The sequence below is a fragment of the Carcharhinus amblyrhynchos genome, chromosome 1, assembly GCF_965287045.1.
Source record: "Carcharhinus amblyrhynchos chromosome 1, sCarAmb.v2.hapA, whole genome shotgun sequence".
NCBI lineage: Eukaryota > Metazoa > Chordata > Chondrichthyes > Carcharhiniformes > Carcharhinidae > Carcharhinus > Carcharhinus amblyrhynchos.
Window position 1 is genome coordinate 162,755,903 of NC_137324.1, and position 22,457 is coordinate 162,778,359.

Below are 22,457 nucleotides of genomic sequence, written 5' to 3' on the forward strand. Positions count from 1 at the left end.
CAGTTAGTTAAAACCACACAGGTGTATCCTACTCTGCTGCAGTAATTAGCTAATTGAAGACAGCAGTGACCAGCAGTCAATTGAAGCCAATTACAAAATAAGACCAAGAGCATTAAATCAAATAATTGATCTGCACTGCTGTTCTGAAAATCAATTAGTTAAAAAAAATTGAAAAGCAATCCCATTCCTCTTTGTGGTGTTGGAGAATGGCCTGTAACACATCAGTTACAGTTGAATAGACTGATTTGTGGGAGGTTTTATGTTTGGAATTATACTAATGAGTTTGCTTGGAAACTTGAGCCTTTTAGGACTAGTGCAGTGTCCAGCACATTGAGGACATTTTGCTGATAGCTCCTGTTAATGGAAAACTCCAAATCCAAATGATGAGTGGAAACAATTATTCCACTCTGACGGAGTGCATCATTCACCAATTTAACATGTGTATCCCCTTAGTATTGACTCAAAAATGTAACTTGTTTTGAGTTTGGTTAAAGAATCACATGGAGAAATGTTCCTGAGTTTAATTCATTCACTATGTTATTTGATATGAACTGAGAACTTACAAAGCCTTAATGTTCTTGAGTAGATTGAATTAAATGAATGAAATACAAATATGTCCTTTTTATCCCCCTTGTAGGTTGAAAATGTTCGGAAACAGAGCAACATACAGATTGCCCGTTTAGCCGAGGAACTGTCTGATATGCAGATGGTATGTAGGCCAACCTGCTATCCAGAAACCAGTTGAGACAAAAGCAGCCGTTATTGATCCAATATTGATGCAATTGCCAACTTGCATCAAACATTAGCTGAAGCTCATTGGTTCAGATTTACTAATGAAAAACATGTTAAGTAGATCATTTTCCAATGACAACTGGCATCCATGTAGCATTTTTCAAGTAAAATAGCATACTAAGTCACTTCATTGAGGCACCAGAGAAAAGAGGATGCCAAAATATAGAAAGAAATGTTTGGAAAGTGACCAAAATTTTGACCATAGTGTGTTTAAAGAAGCTTTTAAATGGGAAGAATTAGCTTCTAAATTAGAAACAGTTCAGTCTTGGTTCACTTGACTGATTCCTGGAATGAGGGGGTTACCTTAACAACGGACCAGTATCCGTTGAAGTTTAGATGAAAGAAAGGTGATCCTTTGAAACATACAAGATCATGACAGTGGATGCTTCCTCTTGTGAGAGAGACCAGAACTAGGGGACACACAAAAAATTTCTCTTCATCTCACCTTAAATGGGAGACCGTTAAACTGAGGAGCATGAGCCTGTGGGGCACTCTGAGAGCTGCAGAGGCAGGGTAATTGTGTACCTTTAAGGCAAAAATAGAGAGATTCTTGATTTAAAAGGGGAATTGCAGGGCATAAGGGATAGGCAGGAAAGTAGAGTTACAGATACAATGGATAAGATTTGATCTTAGTAAAAAGTGGAACAGACTCTTTGGGCCGAATGGCATATTCCTGCTCCTAACTCATACATCCATATGTATGTTCATATGGCAGAGGGCTTTAAGGATGGAATTATGGAGTATAGAGCCTAGGTGGCTAAAAGCATGGTGTGTTAATGGAGAGGTAAATAGACGGAGGATACGCATGAGGTCAGAGTAAGAGGAACAGAGTATTTCAGGAATGTGGAGAAGTGAGATCATAATGTTGTAGGACATTTGATGAGTGGAATCTTGGTAAGTGGTTTTAAGGCCACGGAGGGATTTAGATGTGTGAAGTGCACTTTAAATCTTAATTGTGAAGGGACTTAAATCTGAAGAACAATTTAAATTTGAGACTGTGGAGGAATTTGTATATGAAATTTGAGACATAACTAAGAGTCAACATAGGTGACGGAGGATGACAACAATGGTGAGTGCCATGGTGCAGGAGAGGATACAGGCAGTAAATATTTGGGTGGGCTGAAATGTACAGATGGCAGCCAGGAAGGCATTGGATTTGTTAAGTCTAGAGGTTTTAGAAGCAGATTTGTTCAGCAGACAGTATTATGGAGATGGTTGTTCAATTACTGAAATTACCAGGACTAATTTAAATAAACTAGCAACCAATGATTACTGGGAAAATAGCCCCTTATTAAAAAAAATCTGCCAGCTGCAGTCACTTTGATAAAGAAGCTGTTTTAAAAAAAATTCAACCCTGTATGGAAAATTACTTTTTCCATACGGCATTATTTTAAGAAGAAAAGCTGCCTTGCAGTTCTGGGTGTGTCATTGCTTCTTTTGTTATTAAAAAATAGTTACATAAAGCACAATTGCTGAGATACGTTGACAGTTATTTTAGACTAATACTGTTTGTACTATATTATTGTAAAAAAAAAATTGTCTTTTGAGGATTAGAATGTCAATTTATGTTTTGACAACTCACACTTACTGCCCAAGATCCAACTTTTTTTTTAGGCCTTCCAACTCCTCTCCCACACCCCAAACTATCATATGTCTGCCAGCCTTACGTTTGAGGTTGAGTAGGAAAAAGGCCCTTAAGAGGCAAGTTGAAGACCATCATTAGAACAATGCTTCCTGACTGAGGCCCTGCCCGTCCCTGCATAAAATCACTTGGACATGTGGGAATGGCGTGAGAGGGAATCATGCCCATGCAATGTCATGTTACCCCCCTGCCCCGGCTCAGAACTTGCCAAGAGGTCAGTGTAAAATTCTGGCCAGCATGTTATTAAATCTTCACAGATTCCCATCTGTGAGTCTCCTTTGTCAGTCCACTACGGGGACCCTTTTTGATCTGAGGGAAGGAAATGAGCCAGAACTGGCCTATTCAAAGTTACTGTGTTGTCTAGCCACTCTTAGTTTATGGTGTTAGATAGTAAATGTGTTTCTTGGATAAGGTGCATATGATCATGGTGTGCACCACAAACACATTTCTTTAAAATAGCAAGCTTAATTTCCTCACCAATTGCACGTTTATTTTATATCCTCCTATTAGAACTGTGGTGAGAAGCAAGGACAGATTGAAAGAGCCATTAGGGAAAAGCGAGCTGTGGAAGAGGAGCTTGAAAAGGTAAAACACAGGATGCAATAGTTTTAATAAATGAACTCTTGATTTGTGAACAATTGTGATGCTTTCTGCTCTAATCTCATCTTCTCTCTTTACTGGCAATAAGTTTGTGTTATAAGGTAGGTGGTTAGGATGAAATTTGCAAGCCAGGTATACTGTTTGATTATTGCTTTGTCGTGATTACAGCAAACTGGTATTTAATCTGTGTTTCATCCATATGGTTAAACAGCTGGAAAAACTGAGTCTCTTTGAAGTGCATATTATATGTTGAATAATTTTTTTAAAATCTTGTATCCCTGTAACATCCTCTTGCAATATGTCTGCCATATATTGCTTGGCTCATAACAGGATTACTGGGATGGTGGAGAAAAAGGATATCACAGTACAAATCCACAAATCATTAAAAGTAGTAGCAGAGGTGATAAAGTCCATTTTTAAAAAAATGAAAACGGCCATTAGGATTCACTTCTATAGGAGCAGAATTGAAAATTAGAGAAGTTTAAGGTTAACTTATATCAATGCTTAGACCACACTTGGATAATTCCGGTCTTTTTTTAAAATTTATTTATTAGCACCACAACTTTAACACTGTAATGAAGTTAATGTGAGAATCCCCTTGTCACCACACTCAGGTGCCTGTTCAGGTACATCGAGGGAGAAGTTAGCATGGCCAGTGCACCTAACCAGCATGTCTTTTGGACAGTGGGAGGAAAACAGAGCATGGGGAGAATGTGCAGACTCCACACAGACAGTGACCCGAGCTAGGAATCAAACCCAGGCCCTGGCGCTGCGAGGCAGCACTACTAATCACTATTCCACTGTGTTGCCCCTTTATTATTAAGAGTGCATAAGGGAAGGTGCAAAATAGAGTCACGAGAATTGTATCAGAACTGAGATTAAATGGGCTTGTGGCTCTTTTCACTAGCAAAGAGAAGCCTGAGAAGTGAACTGATAGAGACCTTTAAGGTTATGAAAGGGTTTGATAGGATCCACACAGGAAAAAAAAAGTCTTACATGGTGGGACAACCCTGATGTAGACATATGAATTTTTCAAGGTATATTTCCTTGATAAGGAATGGTAGGACAAATAAATCCAGGATGGTAAGAGAGATAGAGGTGAAGGTGAAAAGTGCATGTATAACATGGTCAGGTAGAAAATACAATGTAGAATCAGGCTGAACATAGAAGGACCAGTGAACGAACCAATAAGAAAAGTGAGGCAAGAGCATGAAAGGAAGCTGGCATCTAACATTTGGGAATTCCAAATTGTTCTTTTACTGTCACTGATGAAAATCTTTGAATTTTATACTTGATGCTTCTGCAATGGTATTAACACAATGATGCAGTGAGTTAAGGAGAAGGGCTATCACCACCTCAGCAGAGATGGACAATAAACCTGGTTAACCATTTATACCTTTAAAAACAAAAAGAAACTAATTGCAGAATAGATTCTGTGTAGCTGTGCCAGTGGTTGTTAGATTATGCAAATCTTCAGTGATTTGTATCTTCTATTTTATAGCCATCTCTGAAGCAATGAAATACTGTGGCCTTAATAGCATGACAAGTGCTTTCATACACTATTAAAACTGATTTGAACCATAATGATACAGTAAACCATTAATTACATGCCATTTTATTTGTGAGGACTAACTTTTCACCATACTGGGCATATTTCAAATGCCTTTTCTGTTTAAGTCCCATGCATCTGTAAATATGGTTTTCTAGATACAGATTGGGTTTAAATGTTTGCAAACTTCTTTTATTAGTGGAAATTTGTTAAAAGTAGAATGCAGCGAACTTCTTTAAAAATTCATTTATGGGACATGGGCATCACTAGCTGGCCAGCATTTATTTCCTGATCTTTAGTGCCCTTGCTCAGAGGGTAGTTGAGGGGTCACCACAGTGCTGTGGCTTTGGAGTCACATATAGGCCAGACCAGGTAAGGACAGCAGATTTCTTTCCCCAAAATGCATTAGTGAACCAGATAATGGCTTCATGGTCATCATTAGACTTTTAATTCCAGATTTTTTTACTTGAATTCATATTTCCACCATCTGCCGTAATGGGATTCAAATTCAGTCCGCAGAACATTAGCTGAGTTTCTGGATTAAGCCTTTATGTGCATAAATTTCTAACTATATTTTTGCCTCCAAAGGGACAAGGACACAGGCTTGTCACGGAACATGTCACGTTTTCAATTCAGGAGGAAAATACCAAAGTTGATTGGCATTTATTTTAAAAAATAAATCTTTTCTTGCATACTTATTTCCTGTTTTTTAAAAGCTGGAATGCATGTTGCCATTGATAAGAATGTGAACAACAGTGAAAACATTGAATGCTGCTGGAGGCTAGCATATGTTTTTTCAGCATGCTTTCCACTGTACACAAAGTTTTTAAATAACTATCTTGTAACAGGCCTTTAAAAAAACTTGATTATCACCCTTCCATTTCCTCATACAATTAACATGCTAATTATCCTGTGTCTAGGAATTCTCACTATTCAGATCGTGTGTTTCCTTCTGTGGGTCCCATGCTCACATGTGACACAACATCAATCAGTTAGTGAGCTACCATTGCTGAAAACCACAGGAAAAGGATAATGGTCAATGAGTGTGAACTACTGTGATCAAGGTGGAACTGGTTGTGAGAAATCAAAGGTCAAGAACAAATGTAATATTGGCTAAGCCACAAGCTGATCAATATGTGGCCAGGAACATGACACATCTAGAAATCCATAATCCAGTTGTTTAAAGAGTAACAGATGTTCCATACTTAGTGGGGAAAGAATCACAGGTCTGTTACTGAAATTGCATTTTTACTTGCAAGTTTGTTTGCTATCCTTAAAACCTTGGCTCCTTCCTCTGGTTCCACAGATATCTTTGGTGCTCGGCACAAGTGGGCAAAATGTGTGTAGGCCTTGTCAATGAGTTTCTAGAAATTCTTCACCACAAAGACAGCACAGTCTGACTTGCATTGCCTGATGTATGTTGTCATCTGTCTTTCAATTTGAGGGTGATGGCTACTCAGTATCATGAGCTTCTGCGATGGGTCTTTGTGACTGCAGTAAGAAGTCTCACAACACCAGGTTAAAGTCCAACAGGTTTATTTGAAGCAAAAGCCTCTAGCTTTTGGAGCGCTGCTTCTTCGTCAGGAGCAGTACTGTGAAAGCTAGTGACTTTTGCTACCAAATAAACCTGTTGGACTTTAACTTGGTGTTGTGAGACTTCTTATTGATTTTACTCCAGTCCAATGCTGACATCTCCATACCTGTGACTGAACAGGCCAATTCTTAGGGCATATGCCACAAGTTAGTGGGATCCAGAGTGTGAATACTCCAGAGTGCTTTCTTGTGTGTGTATATACATGCATATACATACAAAGTGCTTCATGGCATGAACATAATGCTCACAGACTGCTGGATAGCAAGTAGGAGTTGAGATCCTAGCTCTTTAGTTTTAACTTCCTCTTTGTTCATCTTGACTCGTATTATTGAAGCCAATTACAGTGTCTCTTGTCAGTACCTCATCTTAGATAAGTTGTCAAGATTGATCAAGATCTATATGACTGAGCTACCCATTGTAACAACAACATTTGGGGAGCTCAAACTCACTTCTCTGCATGCTTTTTATGTAATTCATTTTTTTGTTTTAACCATACACATGCAAAGAATGCTTTATAATGCTTTTTCAAACTTTAACAAATCATTCTCGTCACTGACAAGGATCCAGTTTTCTTCAAGGAACGATGCGCCAGATGTTTACTTAATAATAAAACAAGAATATTGTGATTTACATGTGGAATTAGACTTTCTCATATTTTTCAAAAGTTCAATCAAAGGTAGATGGTCCACCCCTTCATTGACCACTTGCTTTCCGAAGGGATTGATTTTCATAATTTCTTTCAAGTCTTGTGGTCCAGAATCCCCAGTTGGACACCAAACTTAAAATTCTCATTAACAACTCTGTTTCAGATTTATCGCAAAGGCACAGGCACTGAAGAAGATCACAGGAAAATAAATGATTTGCACCAGCGATGCTTAATTGCAGAACGTGCAAAAGATGATCTCCAGATAAGTTTGCAAGCAGCACAAAACAAAATCAAGAAACTTGAGATGAAGTAAGAATGTCTTTTCTTTGATATTTATGTTACAACAAAATACTTCATGATATTTCTCTGTTCCTGATAGCATCATAACAGCATAGCAGGAGACCATTTAGCCCAACCAGTCCATGTTTTGGCTGTCTGTACAACAGCTCAGTCAGTCCCATTCCCCTGCTGTATCTCCATGTTCCTGAAAGATTATTTCCCTGAAGTGCCTTTCCAATTTCCTGTTGAAAGTATTGATTGACTCCACTTCCATCTCTTTCATAAGCTGCAGATTCCAGGTTATTACCACTTCAGGTAAAAAAAAATCTCCCTCTTGTCACCCCTGCCTTAAATCTGTCCTCTCGTCCTTGCATAATCAACTAATGGGAACGACATTTGTCTGTCCACCTTCTCTAAACCTTTCATTGTCTTGTATAGGTCTTTCAAATCTCCCTTCAACCTCCTCTGTTCTAGTGAGAACAACCCCAGCTTCTCCAATAAAAACAGAAAATTTTCTGTTTTTATTTCAGTTTCCAGCATCCACAGTGTTTTGCTTTTATCCCAGCTTCTCCAATCTAATTTTGTAACTAAATCCTCATGTCTCTGGAACCACGCTGGTAAATTCCCCCCTGCACCGTTTTGAGGACATTCATCCTTTCTACAGTGTGGTGACCTGAACTGGATATTTCTGCATTAAAGTATCTACCTGTTGGTAGATGGAATAGGAGATCCATGTTGAATGTAATAACCAGCACAGACTAGTTGGGTCTTACGATCTCTTTCTATACTGCTCATTCTATGCAATTGTACGTGGAAGAATATAAAGGAGAAACTTATTGAGATTTCCAATTCTGAGGATTATCCTGTTGATCCTTTTTGAACCATATATGTATGGGTGTCAGGTGAGAACAAGATTGGTTTTGACTACAAGGCTCATTTGGTAGGGTAGCATCCAGATACCCTGAAGACTCAGGAAAGAAGTGGGGGTAGGGTTTTAAAAATGATTACTGACAAAGTAGAACTTCAGTTTATATTCCATGTCTATAGATATCATAGAGAATATGACCAATAATTATGGCAGTTATACTAATTTTCTGTTCATTTTGTAGTTTTGAGGAGGAAATGTCCTGTTGCCAGGAAATGGTTCAGAAATTGCAGAGCACTCTGGACTCTGTACGTGGCGACTGTGACATGGTCAGTGAGGAACGATTGAGATTACAGAAAGAAAATGAACAGCTTCGTAAGGAGATGGAAGAACTGAAGAAAGCTAGTGTTGACGTACAAAGGAAAGCAAGGCAGCAGGTATGAGAGTGCAAAAGAAGGGGAAAAACATCTTGGGGATATATTCTTCATCAGAAGTTGGAGAAAGCATTCCAAGGCAACAAATTGATCTTAAAACTTTATCATTTTTAGAAAATATTTCCTAAATCTTTGGCATTTGAGAAGGAGGAAAAATGTTTGATTTGGATGTTTTCCCTCCTGTTCTGGAGAAATAGCTAAGTTGTGACACCTTTCCCACCCAGTTACTGTAGCTGAAACCAGCTGAAACAGGCTCTTCCAACGTTTGTGTAATGACCAGTACCGCATCATGTGGTGCATTTTGACCCTTAGCTATTCCAAGACTTTTGTTCTTCAATTTATTGCCATTACAAAAAGTAAATTCTGAAATACTCTTGTTAGAAATTTTTATGGTACAATAAACTCTCTGTATGCCTCGGTCTCCCTTTCTTTCTCTAGCTCTCTGTTCTATTTTTTCCTAATTTTTATCTTTCTTTAACCTGTGCTGTCTCTCCTATCTTTTTTGCCTTTCTCACTCTCCGATTTTTGTTTTTCACCATCTGTTCCTGTCACTCTGTGCTTCCCTTTCTTTCTCTAGCTCTCTGTTCTATTTTTTCGTAATTTTTATCTTTCTTTAACCTGTGCTGTCTCTCCTATCTTTTTTGCCTTTCTCACTCTCCGATTTTTGTTTTTCACCATTTGTTCCTGTCACTCTATGCTATCGCTTTCTACACTATCTCTACCTTTTTCACACCCACCTTATCCCATCCCTATTTCACTCTGATCTATCTGTCTCTCTTGTTTTTTTTATATTTCTCTATCCTATCTCTCCCTACTTTTCAGTCTCTGCTATTTTTATTTCTCTCTAACATATCTCCAATTCTTTCTCCCTTGTCATAGAAAATGAAAGGTTGAGCAATTCAGTTGTTCAGTACTTTTGGCAGTTGCTATTTCCTTGTATGGCTAGGTTTAGAGAAAAAAAACAATTTGGTTAAGCTTTTGTAGATTTGTGATTCATAGGTTTCCTTATATTTGAGCCAGTCAGCATGGGTAACTTATTCATAGTGCACTGTCCTTGTTCTGCTATAAGCAATACATACATGTCTTTAAATTGTGTACTTTAATGTAATGCATATGGCCTTGAGGGAGCATTTCACTCGGCCGAGTGCTCTATGTGCACCAGTTTCTGCTCATAGGTAAGAATTGAGGGTGACCCACAACCTGAGTCCCCCATCAATCACATTTGACTGGCATTTTTTAGCCACCGCAAGCAGGAGTGAGAACCTCCCACTTGAAACAAGAAAGGAATGTGAATTAAAGTTAAATAATAGGAGAACGATGTTGCAAGATAAAAAGTGGATCATCCAATGAAATGGAGCATTAGAGGCTGCAGGGCTGCTATTCAGCTTGAAGAGTATCAAGGAGCATGCTGTGAACTCCTGAGACCTCTTGGAAAAATAAATTCTCTAATTTTTGATCAGGTGGAAGTGCAACAGGGGTGTACTGTAGGCTGGCTGTACCTGGCAGCAGGCAACAGACCTCACTTTCATCAGCAAATTAATGCTATTCCAGTTTGTCAGATCCCATTTGGAATCACATTGAACAGTGCTTATTCAGCCCAAAATTTTACATAGAATTGTCAGATTAAGTCAGAATTAAATGTGGTCACTGCACAAAGCCAATACCGGAGAGATGGTGGCCTAATGGTGATGTATTAATGGGTTTTAATTCCACCATGGCAGCAGGTAGAATTTAGAATTTAATGAATAATTTCTGGAATTAAAGATAAGTCTCACTAACAATTGACTATGAGACTACTGTTGATTGTCATAAAACTCCATCTGGTTCACCACTGCCTTCCCTAAAAGGGACCATCTGCTGTTCTTACGAATCTAGCCTACATGCAATGTGAATGACTCTTAACTTCCTCCAAAATTGCTCCAAACCATTCAGTTCTAGGGCGATTATCGATGGGTAGCAATTAGAAATTAGGAGTGAGAGCAGGCAATTCAACTCAGCAAGCCTGCTCTGCCATTCTATATGATCATAGCTGATCTCCATCTCATCCTAACTCCACTTCCCTGTCTTTTTCCCTTAGTCCTTAATCCTGCTTTTGATCAAATATTTATCTATCTCCTTCTTGAATCCATTGATACTGCAGCCACTGCACTGTGGAGCAGTGAGTTCCATAGATTCACAACCTCTGTGAGATGCAGCTTCTCCTTATCTCTGTCTTGAACCACTCCTCCCCAGCTTACTCTACAACTACAATCTCTGTCCTAGACTGCTCGAGAAAGGAAGAACATTTGGTTAACATTTTACTTTATCAATCATGTTGAGTATTTTATATACCTCCCAATCAAATCACCACCACCGCCGCGCACCCCCCCCCCCCCCCCCCACAATTCTTCTGTACTCCAGAGAGTACAAGTCCAAGCTACTCAACCACTCCTAATATGACAGCCCCTTCAAACCTCAAATCAGTCTAGTGAACCTCTTCTGAACTGCCTCCAGTGCCACCACATCCTTCCACAGGACGGTGACCCAAAACTGAACACAGTAATCCAAATGTGATCTCACCAATATCTGATACAATTGTAGCAACACCTCTCCACTTTTATACTCTACACCAGCAGTCTCCAAACTCCAATCCAGATGCGGCCCGCGGGTCGTAGTTTGGAGACCCCTGCTCTAGACCCTTTGCAGTAAATGCCAAGATTCCATTTGCCTTCCTTATAACATTCTACACCTGCACATCTACTTTCTGCACAAGGACGCCCAGATTCCCCTGCACAGATGCATTTTGAATCAGTTTCCCATTTAAATAGTAATTTGTCCTTTTATGTTTTTTGCCAAAAATGGATAACCTCACATTTATCCACATTAAACTCTATCTGCCAGATTCTGGCCAATGCCCCTAGCCTGTCACTAATCGTTTGTAAACTTTTTATTTCCTCATCACAGCCTGCTTTCTCACCGATTTTCATGTTGTCAGCAAATTTCGCTGTTACACTCTATCCCTGCTTGTAGATCATTAATATTGATTGCAAATAGTTGAACCCTGCAGGACCCCACTAATTACAGATTGCCAACTGGAGAAGAATCCATTTACCCCAGAATCCAGTTTACCTGGGATAAACTGTGTTTACCCCAGTCCAACGCCGGCACATCAAGAATCCATTTAGCCAGCCCTCTGATTTCTATCAGTCAACCAATCCTCAATCTAAGCCATTACTCTACCTTCAACCCTTGGGATCTAACCTTCTGGATCACTGTCTTGTATGACATCTTATTAAATGCCTTCTGAAAGTCCAGAGAGAACACATCCACAGGATCCCATTATCTGACTTGCTGGCTGCATCCTCAAAGAACTCTAAGATGTTTGTTAAACAAGACTTTCCCTTCACAAAACCATCCTCACACTGAATTGAGCTTTGCTTTTCCAGGTGCTCAGTCACCTCTTTCTTAATGATCAATTGGCCTTGTCAATGATGCCCACATCCTCTGAAAGAAGACATAAAAATAAAAAAAATTCCTTGACTTAAACTGGAGAAAGGTGGCGGCAAAATGGGCCCTTGTCTTGAAAGTAGAAAGGAATATTACACACAAGATATCCATTCAAGCAAAATTAGACTAAAATGTGTTAGCAGTTCCTAAGAGGCTGAATAGCTTCCCACTGTGCTGTAATAATTCTGTGATTCTCTGATTTAGGTAGCGACTCTGGAACACGAGTTCTCTCTGAAGGAACATGGATTTGAAGTCCAGCTAAGAGAACTAGAGGATACCGGTCGGAATTCAACCATGGAGCTGAAACGTTTATTAACGGCACAACAGAAAGCAACCAGTCGATGGAGAGATGAAACCAGGAAACTGACTGAAGCCTTTGAGGCTAAAGAAAACAAGCGAAGGTAAGTGAACTGTGCTGTGAGGAGCAGTGGTTTTCAACTGGGGGTCTGCAATCCCACAGCCATCCATGAGACGTGTTCAAGAGGTCCATCAAAAATATCCCGTTAATGTGTAGAATGCAGGCCTTGTGTGATCTGCCCATGCCTCCCTCTCTCGTCATCTAATGAATTTTTAAACCTACGCTTGACCATTTGTGATCCAGTGGCTGAACTTGGCTGCTCATGCTGATGGCACAAGAGGGCTTACAGCTGCAACACCTACTGTATCCCATACTTTGATCTGTGCCCATGCCCTTCACTTTCATATTAATATGGTGCCCAGCAATATGTTATACAGTAGCTAAACAAAATAATGATAAATTTCCACATTTAATTGTATAACTATTTTTCATGGAGAAAAAAACTTATCTTGTAATCCTAAATTTCTGTCATTTCTCCAACTTGTGGAAATAATTTTTCCATCATTTTGAAAATATTTGTTCCCACTGATAAAAGTCCCAGTTTTCAAACCATAGCTGTAATTCATAGAATCCCTACAGTGCAGAAGTAGGCCATTTGGCCCATTGAGTCTGCACCGTCTCTCCAATGGAGCATCGCATCCAGACCGTATCCACATAACCCCAAGTATTTACTCCACTAATCCCCCTAACATACACAGCTTGGGACACCCATGGCAATTTAGCATGGCCAATCAACCGAACCTGCTTATCTTTGGACTGTGGCAAGAAACCAGAACACAGAGGAAACTCACACAGAGAGCATGTAAACGCCACACTGTCATCCAAGGGCGGAATTGAACCTGGCTCACTAATGCTGTGAGGCAGCAGTGCTAACCATTGTGCTGACCTGTCAACTGTACTTTTCCATAATTCCCAATATTTTTCTAATGCAGTGCCCTCTATGCAATACTCCAGCTGTTATATAACCAACAACTTCTTACTAATTCAATATTTATTTCCTTGCTTTTATATTTAATGTCATTACATTAAATAGAATCACATTTTGGCCTTTTCATCTGTACAAACACTTTGATAAGTCTTTGTAACTGAGCTTTTAAATGTTTCTGATCCAGCACACTGAAGTATCTTACTGTTCCCTTCTCTTAAAATTTGCTACATCACATTGCTTTGAACTTCATTTATTACGTATCTTCCCATCTGTTCACATGCTTCTTCCTTACAGTTTGATATGTCTCTTAATTTGGTACAGTTTGCACAGTTCACTCACTTTTGTCATACTTCCATCTAAGTAGGATCTTGCCTCCTGTGTGGAATATAACTTCAATATTGTATTAAAACCCATAAATGTTTTTTGTCAAAAGACATTTGCCAAAACATTACCTAATTGGAACTCAAGTAAATAACTCTGATTTAGTCTCCTAGTTAGAAGGACTATGGCCCCTTGCTTAAGTGCATTTTAGATTGAGATTATATGAGTGGACTCCTCTCTGCTTAGACAATATGTGAGTCCCAATCCCAGTGGTATCCGATTCCTGTCTGGCTGCGCAATCTTCCTGGAGGTGACCAATTAACAGGCCGCCTTTAGGAGCCCCATCCAATTAGTTTTGACAGGCAGGTGAGAGGGCCGTTCAGAGTGCCTGAGGCTATGGGTGGATTGTTGTCCCACTGGGAGAAGTAGGCACTGCAGTTGCAACTGAGAAATTTTGTGATACCCTCTGAAGCCTTCAAAAAATGGCAAAACTGTGCATGGCCACAGGTGCCATGCCATCAGTGTGAAAGGGAAGCCCCTGAATGGGATGGCTTGTGGCTACAGCTGTATCACTGTGCCGCTCACAGCTCCCGGGGAGAGGGAAATCAAAAGATGTTTTGCTGACCTCCCAGCTTTTTGGACTATAACTGCTGGACATGTAGTCAGTGCCTGACAGACCCTCCTTTTCCAGTAAGACCTCTTGAAGGCAAGAAAATGCCAGGGAGCTGCCCCCTCATGAGATTTCCTAATTTTGTTCCTGGTCCCATCTCAAAACCCATCTCCACTATAGTGGTGTCATCCTTCCATGTCGAATTTGATGGGGAAGGCATTTAATTGAGTGGGAGGACAGCAAGTGGAGACCGCGCCACCATCGTACCTCCACCCTGATTAAAGCTAGGGTGAGGAGGATCATGGACAGTCTTCCTGTCCCACTGCCTATTGAGGCCCTTAGTGGGCGATTTATGCTCACTTAAGGGACTCATTCTGCTTCCACTAGTATTATCCCAGCGGTGGGTAGGGCGCACGACAAGCAAACCCTACCATGTTAGCTTGCATGCTTCCAGCTTCGTTGTAAAGACGCTGAATGCCTGATTGAGGGACCCAGCATTGAGAATGAGGAAAGCCATTGGGAACCAACCACCTGCCCTTGCTGTCAACCTACCTCACCCACACCACTCCCCTTCCTACCACTGGTTAGGAACCTGTGACAATCCAAGACCTCATGTGGGGGTCATACTGACAGCAGCCATTGCCTCCCTGGTGGTGCTGCCAAAGGCTGGCAGCTCTCCGCAGGTGTAATTCCCCATGATGTGGGGAAGGCTCACTGTTCAGTTAAGGGCCTGCGTGGCACAATTGGCTGGACCTTCCCTGAAAGAGGCAACGCGGGATTCAAAAGCTCCCCAAATGGGAGACGAGACACCCATTGCCTCTATTTAATTAAAGCCCAAGTTTTCCAATTTTACAAAGCTTTCTTTTGCACTTTTTACAATGGAACTATATTGGGAAACATAACATTCATTTTTTTTTTAAATTTTAACTGAGTTTCAGTTGAAGTTTAATTTTGTTGAAGAATCTTTGGCAGTAATTCCTTTCCAATAAAATAAAGAACTCACTGGAATACTAAAGTAACTAGAAGTTTGAGCTTTACTTTACTGATGATGATTTACATTTGCTGGAAACAAAAAATGTTCCCCAGCTACATGATGGTTTCTTCCCCCCTTTTCAGTTTATCTGTGAAAGTTAAAGCGTGCATTAATGCTTCTAACTTGTTCTTTCCAAGTATTGTGTGTAATATCCGTTGCAACCTGAAACAGTCATACGAACGTGCTGGGAACAGCCACTTACTTACCTGAAATAATTGCTAAATGGAGCCCTATTTCAGTCTTTCTTCCTCCTTGCTCACAGGGTCGAACTAAGTCGACAGAAACAACACACGCAGGAGTTGGTTTCTCAGCTGGAGATTGCACATGAGAAAATAACAGAGGTGAGATAATTGCCCACCTTGGTCTCAATTGTAGATCTAACCTGTAGTATATCTTGTTGTGGTGTTGAGCTGTTAAAAGTTAGAAATAGCAATTGCATTTTTGAACTATAGGAAACATTTATAATCTATTTTAGTGTATGATAAATTTCTTCATTAACTGTACCCTTAGTCCTTGGTTTGTACCTAGCATTGAAAAAAGTATAAAATTTATATAGATATATATTTAAATATAGAATATAATTTTGTACTAAATTAACATTTACAGTTAAAGTATGAAAAAATATACAGCTGAGATCTGAAGCTGAATTGTAATTTTTATTTCATATGTCCACATGGCACAGATTGACTCTGATAAAAGATGGATATCCAAACTGCTGATATTAGATATCAAACTGGTGGTGTAAAACAGGATTAAAAATTCTTCAAAAATAAGAAGCAGAAAATACTCAGAAATTTAGGCAGCATCTATTGAGAGAAACTGAATCAATGGGCAGGATTTTACAGCCTCGCTCATCCTGAAATCATAAAATCCTGCCTGACGTAAATGGACCTTTCCATTGTCTGCCCCTCATCAGCTTGGATTCCTGTGGTTGGGGTGGCAGTAAGTTTCAGGTTGCTGACCCTTCATCAGAACAAACTTTCTAACATTGTTTGACTGTGCAAATGTTCAACAGATTATTTTAAGCCAATTATCATAGACGTTTGTTCCAATTTATTTAACTTGATTCTGTCTCTGAGTACAAAGCAAAGAACTCTGCACTTGATTTCTAATATACTGGAATTTTCCATTCTTTTTAACCACATTTGACTGATTTTTGAACTGATACTTCAGCTACATGTAATGAAGTTAATATTTCAGTCTCAGACCTAAATCACTGGGGTCTAAAAACGGCTTGAAGCTGGATGGTGGTGAAAGGTTGATGGTGAGTGGCAATTGGGGCTAGATAAAGTAAAGCCAGAGGTATAGGACTTTAAATCTTACCCATGGGAACTATTGGCCAGCTGAAGTAGTGCTTCAAATATTAATAACCAACTTCAATTCCCCGCAGAACAATTAATATGCATTATCTCTTAGCTTCACATAGGAACTAGGAGCAGGAATAGACAATTCAACCCCTCGAGCCTGTTCCCCCATTTCAGTACGAGCAGTATGGTTGATCTCATCTCTGCCACAACTCCACTTTCCTGCCCGTTCCCCATAACCCTTCAATCCATTACTAATTAAAAATCTGTCTATCTCCCCCTTAAGTTTACTCGATGTCCCGGCATTCACCACAATCTGGGGTAGTGACTTCCCCAGACTCCTTCTTTAAGAGAAAGAATTCTCCTCATTTGTTTTGAATCTGTGACTCCTTTATCCTAAAATATGACCACTTATTCTAGATTGCCCCACAAGAGGAAACATCTGCCCTACCTGGTCAATCCCCTTCAATATCCTGTAGACCTCAATTAGCTCTCCTCATTCTTCTAAACTCACCCTCTCTCCCTTTTATAAGGCAAACCTCTCATCTCTGGAATCAATCTAGTGAACCTCCTTTTGAATTGCCTCCAATGCAACTATATCCCTCCTTAAATAAGGGACCAAAACTGTATACAATACTGCAGGTGCAGACTCACTAATGTTTTGAATAGTTGCAGCAATATGTCCCTACTTTTATACTCTTTCTTTACTAATAAATGCCAAAATTCTATTTGCCTTCCTTATATCCTATTGTACCTGCATACTAGTTTGCTGCACGAGGATACCCAGATCCCTCTACCCCAAAACGCTCTGAAGTTTCTCTCCATTTAGATAATAAGTTGCCTTTATATTTTTCCAACCAAAATTGATAACCTCACGCTTGTGACGTTAAACTCTATCTGCCTGTCTTCACCGTGAAAGTTAAGGTAAAATACTGATTGTGTTTCTGCCATTTCTGTATTACCCATTATTAACTCCTCAGTGTCTTCCTCCAATGGACCAACGTTCATTTTAGCTACGCTCTTCCTTTTTATTTACTTGTAGAAATATGTGCTATTCTTTTATATTTTGTGCAAGTTTTTTTCATAATTTATCTTTGCTCTCTTTATTATTTATTTAGTAACCCTTTGATCTTTAAGTTTACCAATCTTCAGCCTACGCTGGTCTTTGCTTGTGGTATGCCTTTGTTTTTGTCTTATCTTTAACCTCCTTTGCTTATCAATGGATGTTTTTACTGCCTCTTACAATCTTTCTTCCTCTCTGGAATATGTTTTAGTTGTGAAGAATTGAATATCTCCTTAAACATCTGCCACTGCTCATCAAGTGTCCTATCTTTTAGACTTCCTGCCCAGTCCACTACAGTCAAATCTGTCCTCCTATCTATGCAATTACCTTTGGTTAACTCCAGAACATGAGGAATTGTCCTGAGCTTTGACAAAGGGTCATCTGGACTTGAAACATCAGTTTTTTTCTCCTTACAAATGCTGCCAGACCTGCTGAGATTTTCCAGCATTTTCTCTTTTGCTTTCAGATTCCAGCATCTATAGTAATTTGTTTTTGTCCTGAAATGGACTTGTATACCACATTATTAAGGCACAGCTGTTGATAAATGCTGAGCTATTCAAGTAGTCAAAAGGAAACTTCAAACAACTGCCTCAAATTTGTTTTCTTTGCAATTTGTATAGAATGGGGAGAGGTTTTGAAATCCAGAAATTATGTCCCTGACTAGTTGTGATGATTTTACAGGAAAGTAAATGTTTATTAAAAAATGGAAAGAAAATAGAATTCACTTAAAAGCCACAGTATTTTTACATGGTTCTAATACTTTAAAACTGTGCCCAAAAAAATCTTCTGATCCAACCCTCTCCATTTTCTATTCAGCAACTTCTTGTAGATTTTTAAATCTGCAAAAGTCCAGTTTTTTTTAGCCTATTGTGCCTTTAATTTCTCTTGGGGTGCTCTCTGTGATTGGCAGCAGCTGGATCTTCTGATCTGGCTTTGTTCACACTGCTTGCTGAGAGTTGACCAGTGAATCCTGCTGCCTGATGAAATCTGAAACAACTTTCTATTGGTTTCAGTATCTCAAATATGTTTTTTCCTTTGGATCTCTTCATTGTCTCACCCAGTCTCTTTAAAAATGCTCCCCAAATTGAATAAGTTAACTTTATTTTAGCTTTTAGAATTTATAAGAAAAGTAAGCTCATGCTATCCAGACTTTTACCTATTACAACTTTCTTTTACACCTTGCATTACTTCTCCTTTGAACCATAACACCCAGTCAAATCTCCTGTTTTCTAAACATCCTTACTAAATTACCTCATGTAAATATCTGTTTGAAGCACTTCTAGGCACATTATCGCATCAAACCCATAAGTAATTCTCACAATCACACTGTCTTTGCTTCAGTTACCCCTCTCATATTCCCAACTGTGTTTTTAAAAAAAAATTACCAGCAGAAAAATATTACAATATCTTGTGTTTTCTTGACACAATCTTAACTAATTCCTGAATCTATTTTATCCAATGAAAAACATTGTCAACTTGTTGATGGTAATTAAAATAAGACAGAGGCATTTAATAAATAGTTTGCATCAAGCCTTTTTAAAGATAAAAGGGCACAATTTTAACACGCATTCAGGCCATGCTTCTGCTGCAGCGAGATCGGGCAATTTGATGTCCAGCCAAATCTCTGCTAAATGGGTGGCAGAATGGTTAGCACTGCTGCCTCTCAGTGCCAGGGATTCGGGTTCGATTAAGGCCTCAGGTCACTGTCTGTGTGGAGTTTGCATGTTCTCCCTGTGTCTGAGTTTCCTCCAGGTGCTCCAAATTCCCCCCCCCCCCCCCCCCCACTCCAAAGATGTGCAGATTAGGTTGATTGGCCATACTAAATTGCCTAGTAGTGCCAGGGAGACTAGCAGGATAAATACGTGGGGTTATGGGAACAGGGCCTGAATGGAATCATCGTCGGTGCAGGCTCCATGGGCCAAATGGCCTCCTTCTGCACTGTAGGGATTTTATAAAACAGATTCTCTATTCTATCTATCTATAACTGCAGCAGGATGTGAAGATTCCAGCCAAAAGGTTTGAACAGAAGGAGAATCTGGAGATGGTTGAAAGCAAGTTGAGTAATATTATCCTGGCTCAAAGGAACATGTTGGGTAAATTAATTGTGCTAAAGAAAAATCCAGCCATCAGCACCTTGAAGGGATACATCCAGGATTCTGAGAGAAGAGGCAAGAAATTGCTGAAGCCCAGGGAATTAGTTAGTAGGGTGTTATTGATTATGGATGTATGCCGAGAGCAGCCAATGTGGTATCTTTTTTCCCCCAAAAGAAAGACAGATCTAATTTAGTTAATTACAATCCAGTTATCTCAACATTTGTGTTGGAGGTACTTTTAGAGTCTCTAATTATGGGTGAAATTACCACTTATCTCTAAGTAGAAAATGGAAGTGGCCAGCCCAGATTTAAATGGAGACAAACTGGTTTGGCAAATGTCATGGATTTCCTTGAGGAGAAAACAGACATGGAGGTGGGTAAATAAAGCTTTAGTGTAAGTTGACTTTATAATAAAATTATCCAAACTTATTTTGGCCCGTTTAATTTGGTAGTAATTTGCTCAGGAGACAAAATGAATTTTAAATCCTCCTTCGCTGATTTTATTCTTTGCCAAATCAGAATCAGGACATCAATCTGGCCCATGATCAAATCTGCTTGATACTCGCAGTTCACTTAATTGAAGACTTTTTTGTCCGGTTCAAATTTCCTAGCTTCTCTCTCTTCGCGATTCAATATTTTACTTTTCTCTTGCTGTTTGCAATTCTATTTCATGTTTTTGCATTTCCTTTTCTTTTTCATTCTTTCTCTTTTTCCAGTTCAAGACTTTTCATTCCTCTTTCTTTCTCAGACAGAACTTTTTTCCATTTCTTTTTCAAATTCAAGTTGCATCATTTGCAATGGAATTCTAGCCAATCCAACTTGTTTTATCTGGATGGATGACATTTTTCCTCAATGTTCAAGTCTTGAGCCAATATTTCAATTATTTCTAACCTCTCAGCACCTTTTTTAAATGTATTTTTAACCTTTCTACCCCATTGCATCTACTGAGGGTTAACCTTGTCAACTTTCTGCCACGGCTTTTAAATTTAATTTTTATTAACTGTTGGAAGCCATTCAAAGACCAATCGTTCCTTCCTCAATCATTTTCAGCAATAGACATAGCCGTTTTAACTTTGCAATAAGTACAGCAGAAGTCACTGACATCTTGTTTATTTAGACTCTGTCCAAACAGAGTGTACTTGTCTCAACCTGTAGATATGAGATCCCACAAAGAGCCTGTGATTTTATAATCTCTGTTTTGACTAATTCATTTTCAAAAGAAATGTGAACTTCCAGTTAACTTAAAAAAAAATTAATTTGGGGAAGTGGGCATCGCTGGTAAGGCCAGCATTTATAGCTCATCCCTAATTCTTGAAGATGATCGTGTAAATAGGACTGTAGACAGGGCTTTAAACTAATTGGAGGGGGGGAGGGTGCGAGGGTAGGTGACATTACGGGGCCTAAAGTTAAGGGGAGGGTATAGGTAAGGGAAGAGGCCGAGGATGTCCCAATAATAAAGGGAGTAGGGGGCGTGAGTATGGTTGGTGGCGTTCTGGCAAATAGGGTCCAGATGAAGGCACTTTATCTGAATGCACGAAGCGTTCGGAATAAAGTGGATGAGCTGGTGGCGCAGATCAGCACAAATGGATATGATCTGGTGGCCATTACAGAGACGTGGCTGCAAGGTGACAGGGACCGGGAGCTGAATGTCCAGGGGTATCAAGTGTTTAGGAAGGATAGGCAGGAGGAAAAAGGGGGGGCGTAGCTCTGCTGATTAAGGATAGCATCAGGGTGGTAGCAAGGGATGATATAGGAACCAAAGAGCAGAACGTGGAATTGTTGTGGGTGGAGATTAGGAACAGCAAAGGGAGGAAGACGCTGGTGGGTGTCGTCTATAGGCCCCCGAATAATGATCTGGAGGCGGGGCGGGCTGTTAACGCGCAAATAAGTGCGGCTTGCAGGAATGGAACGGCGATAATGGTGGGGGATTTCAATCTACATATTGATTGGCCGACCCATGTTGGACGCGGTGGGCTCGAGGAGGAGTTCTTGGAATGCTGCCGGGATAGTTTCCTTGAACAGTGTGTGTTGGAGCCGACGAGGGAGCGAGCTATCTTGGATCTGGTGTTATGTAATGAGGCGGGTAGAATTAGGGACCTTGTGGTGAAGGATCCTCTTGGGGAGAGTGATCATTGCATGGTGGAGTTTCTGGTGCAGATGGAGGAGGAGAAAGTGGGTTCCCGGACACGCGCCCTTTGTTTGAACAGAGGGGAGTACGGTAGGATGAGAGAAGAATTGGCGAATGTTGACTGGGGGAGCGCGTTGGAAGGTAGGTCTGCTGAAGAGCAGTGGAGGATCTTTAAGGAGGTCCTTCTTGGTGCTCGGCAGAAATTTATTCTGATGGTTAAAAAGGACCGTAGGAGGAGAGGTAATAAGCCGTGGATAACGAAGGAGGTGAAGGAAAGTGTTAAATTAAAAGCGGAGGCGTTTAGAGTAGCTAAGAGTAGTGGGCGAGAAGAGGATTGGGAGAGGTTTAAATGTCAACAAAGATTGACAAAGAAGTTGATAAAGAAGGGTAGGAGAAACTATGAAGCTGGGCTAGCGCTAAATATAAAAAAGGATAGCAAAAGTTTTTATAAATATATAAAAAGGAAGAGGCTGGCTAGGGTGAACGTTGGACCCTTAGAGGATGAGAAGGGGGACTTAGTGGTAGGGGATGGGGAAATGGCTGAGGTCTTGAATAACTTTTTTATTTCGGTCTTCACGGAGGAGGACGTGAATAATTTGCTGGGTGTTAGCGATGGAAAGGTGGTAGCACTGGAGGGTCTCAATGACATTATTGTTACTAGAGAGGCGGTGCTCGACAGACTGGAGGGACTGATTGTGGACAAGTTCCCAGGACCGGATGGAATGCATCCGA

At 40.0% G+C, this 22,457-nt stretch overlaps 1 protein-coding gene across 4 annotated transcripts in view; it reads left to right on the forward strand.

Annotated features, from left to right (window-relative positions):
* sclt1 (sodium channel and clathrin linker 1) overlaps positions 1–22,457 on the forward strand; it is a 90,907-nt gene that overhangs the window by 49,343 nt on the left and 19,107 nt on the right. For all 4 annotated transcript variants that reach the window (XM_080199864.1, XM_080199855.1, XM_080199870.1 and 1 more), the window contains 6 exons: positions 638–709; positions 2,945–3,019; positions 6,987–7,132; positions 8,212–8,404; positions 12,092–12,288; positions 15,400–15,478. In XM_080199864.1, coding sequence (XP_080055990.1) covers positions 638–709; positions 2,945–3,019; positions 6,987–7,132; positions 8,212–8,404; positions 12,092–12,288; positions 15,400–15,478 — 762 coding nt within the window. The remainder of the gene's footprint in view (positions 1–637; positions 710–2,944; positions 3,020–6,986; positions 7,133–8,211; positions 8,405–12,091; positions 12,289–15,399; positions 15,479–22,457) is intronic.